The sequence below is a fragment of the Emiliania huxleyi genome (assembly GCF_000372725.1).
Source record: "Emiliania huxleyi CCMP1516 unplaced genomic scaffold EMIHUscaffold_6674, whole genome shotgun sequence".
Taxonomy (NCBI): domain Eukaryota; phylum Haptophyta; order Isochrysidales; family Noelaerhabdaceae; genus Emiliania; species Emiliania huxleyi.
In genome coordinates this window covers 1-1,426 of record NW_005196996.1, presented here as the reverse complement: position 1 = coordinate 1,426, position 1,426 = coordinate 1, and the positions used below count along the sequence as shown (strand labels likewise).

General features: G+C 68.7%; 2 protein-coding genes across 2 annotated transcripts; both read left to right on the top strand.

Moving 5' to 3' along the window:
- Nucleotides 1-127: 127 nt before the first annotated feature.
- On the top strand, nt 128-433 carry EMIHUDRAFT_257771 (hypothetical protein; the record flags this gene model as incomplete). Its single annotated transcript, XM_005762704.1, has 1 exon — nt 128-433. One exon carries the CDS (start codon nt 128-130, stop codon nt 431-433), a length of 306 nt encoding a protein of 101 aa, XP_005762761.1.
- A 347-nt stretch (nt 434-780) lies between these two features.
- On the top strand, nt 781-1,391 carry EMIHUDRAFT_124804 (hypothetical protein; the record flags this gene model as incomplete). The annotated part of the gene is made up of 1 exon (XM_005762703.1): nt 781-1,391. A coding segment is annotated over one exon (611 nt), but the record flags the coding sequence as incomplete, so codon positions are not given.
- Between the last annotated feature and the right edge of the window lie 35 nt (nt 1,392-1,426).

Here is a 1,426-nt window from a genome sequence, read left to right as displayed (position 1 = left end):
CCCCGAGTAGTTAGGCCTGTGTCCTACCCAAAGCATGAAAGAGTTTGGGACATCTGTGCACGGCGGCTGATGGCAAGCGCCGCCTTTGACCACGCAGAGCCGCTGCCTTTCACAACGGAGCCCGCCAATGCAGTCGCTCGTCGTCGAGCTTCCGCGGCGCGTGCGCGAGCCAGCACAAAATATGAGGGCGTGGGCAGGGGCCAGCCGCGCCACGCGCGGCCACGCGCACCTCACAAGCCAACCGCCGCCCCCGCAGCACGGCGGCGAGGTGAGCCTCGCAAACGACGCCGAGGGGGCAAAGCTGGCTCTCGCCGGGTGTGCCTCAGCGGCCGCGGGCGAGCAGGGCATGTGTGCGCCACGCGCCGCCGCTCCGGCCGGATCATACGGGCCTCCCTCCCGCGGCTCGTCGCAGGAGAGCGGGTCGATCCGATGATGCTCGGTGAAGATGCTCGGTCTGCTCTCGCCAAAAGTTTGTCCGACTCGACGTCTGGCCCCGGGCGTCGGGCCGTGGCGGCGACAGCAGGCGTGCTCCAGCGCCGCCTCGTGCGCGCGCACGCGCAGCGGCGGCGCCTCCGCACCACCCGAGCCGCCGCCCGGCCGAGCGAGGAGCAGAGAGACGACGAGAGACATCCTGATTCAAGTTCTTTCTTTTACGGCGGCTCCCGTGGTGTACCTGTGTTAGTGCCAGTGCGCGCCAGTCCCGTGCCCAGTGTTGTGCGAGGGTCCGACGATTCTTTCTTTTAAACCAAAATCGCGGACACCAAAGTTCAAAGTTCAACGATGGCGACAGCAGCGCTCGGCGCGAGCCGATTTCACCCCGCCCCACAATCGCCGATGCCGTTGGCCCGCGCCTCACTTCCGGAGCGCAAGCACGCGTTGGCGGCACTGCCCAACGACCGCGCCGCATGGCGCGCGGCGCTGCCTCGCCGAGCCGCAAAGAAGGCCGCAGCCCTCATCAAGAGCCTCGCTGGCTCAGAACCACAGAGGCCGAAGCTGGACAAACGCCTCCGGGAGCAGGTGGCGCTCCGCGTCGAGCGCTCGGACCCAGCGCTCGCCGCCATCTACCGTCGCTGCTTCGACACGCTCGAGCCGCTGATCAGCGTCCGCCGCGGCGAGCTGCAGTCTGGACGGCGTCCGACGCTCGCCTTCATCTCGACGGGCGACATCCCGCAGATGTGGCTGCGCGACTCGACGGCGCAGCTGCTGCCCTACCTACGACACTCGCGCGCCGAGCCCGGCGCCGGCGCCCAGCGCCACGGCGGGCTAAACGCGACTCACCGCCCTACGCTCGAGCTCGCTGCCGCTCTGCTGCGCGCGCACACGCTGTGCCTTTCCGTCTCCATATACGCCAACAACTGCAGGCAGGCCTTCAGCGCCGGCGCCGGCCAGTCGTGGCCCGACATCACCTTGGCAAGACGGGCTGAAC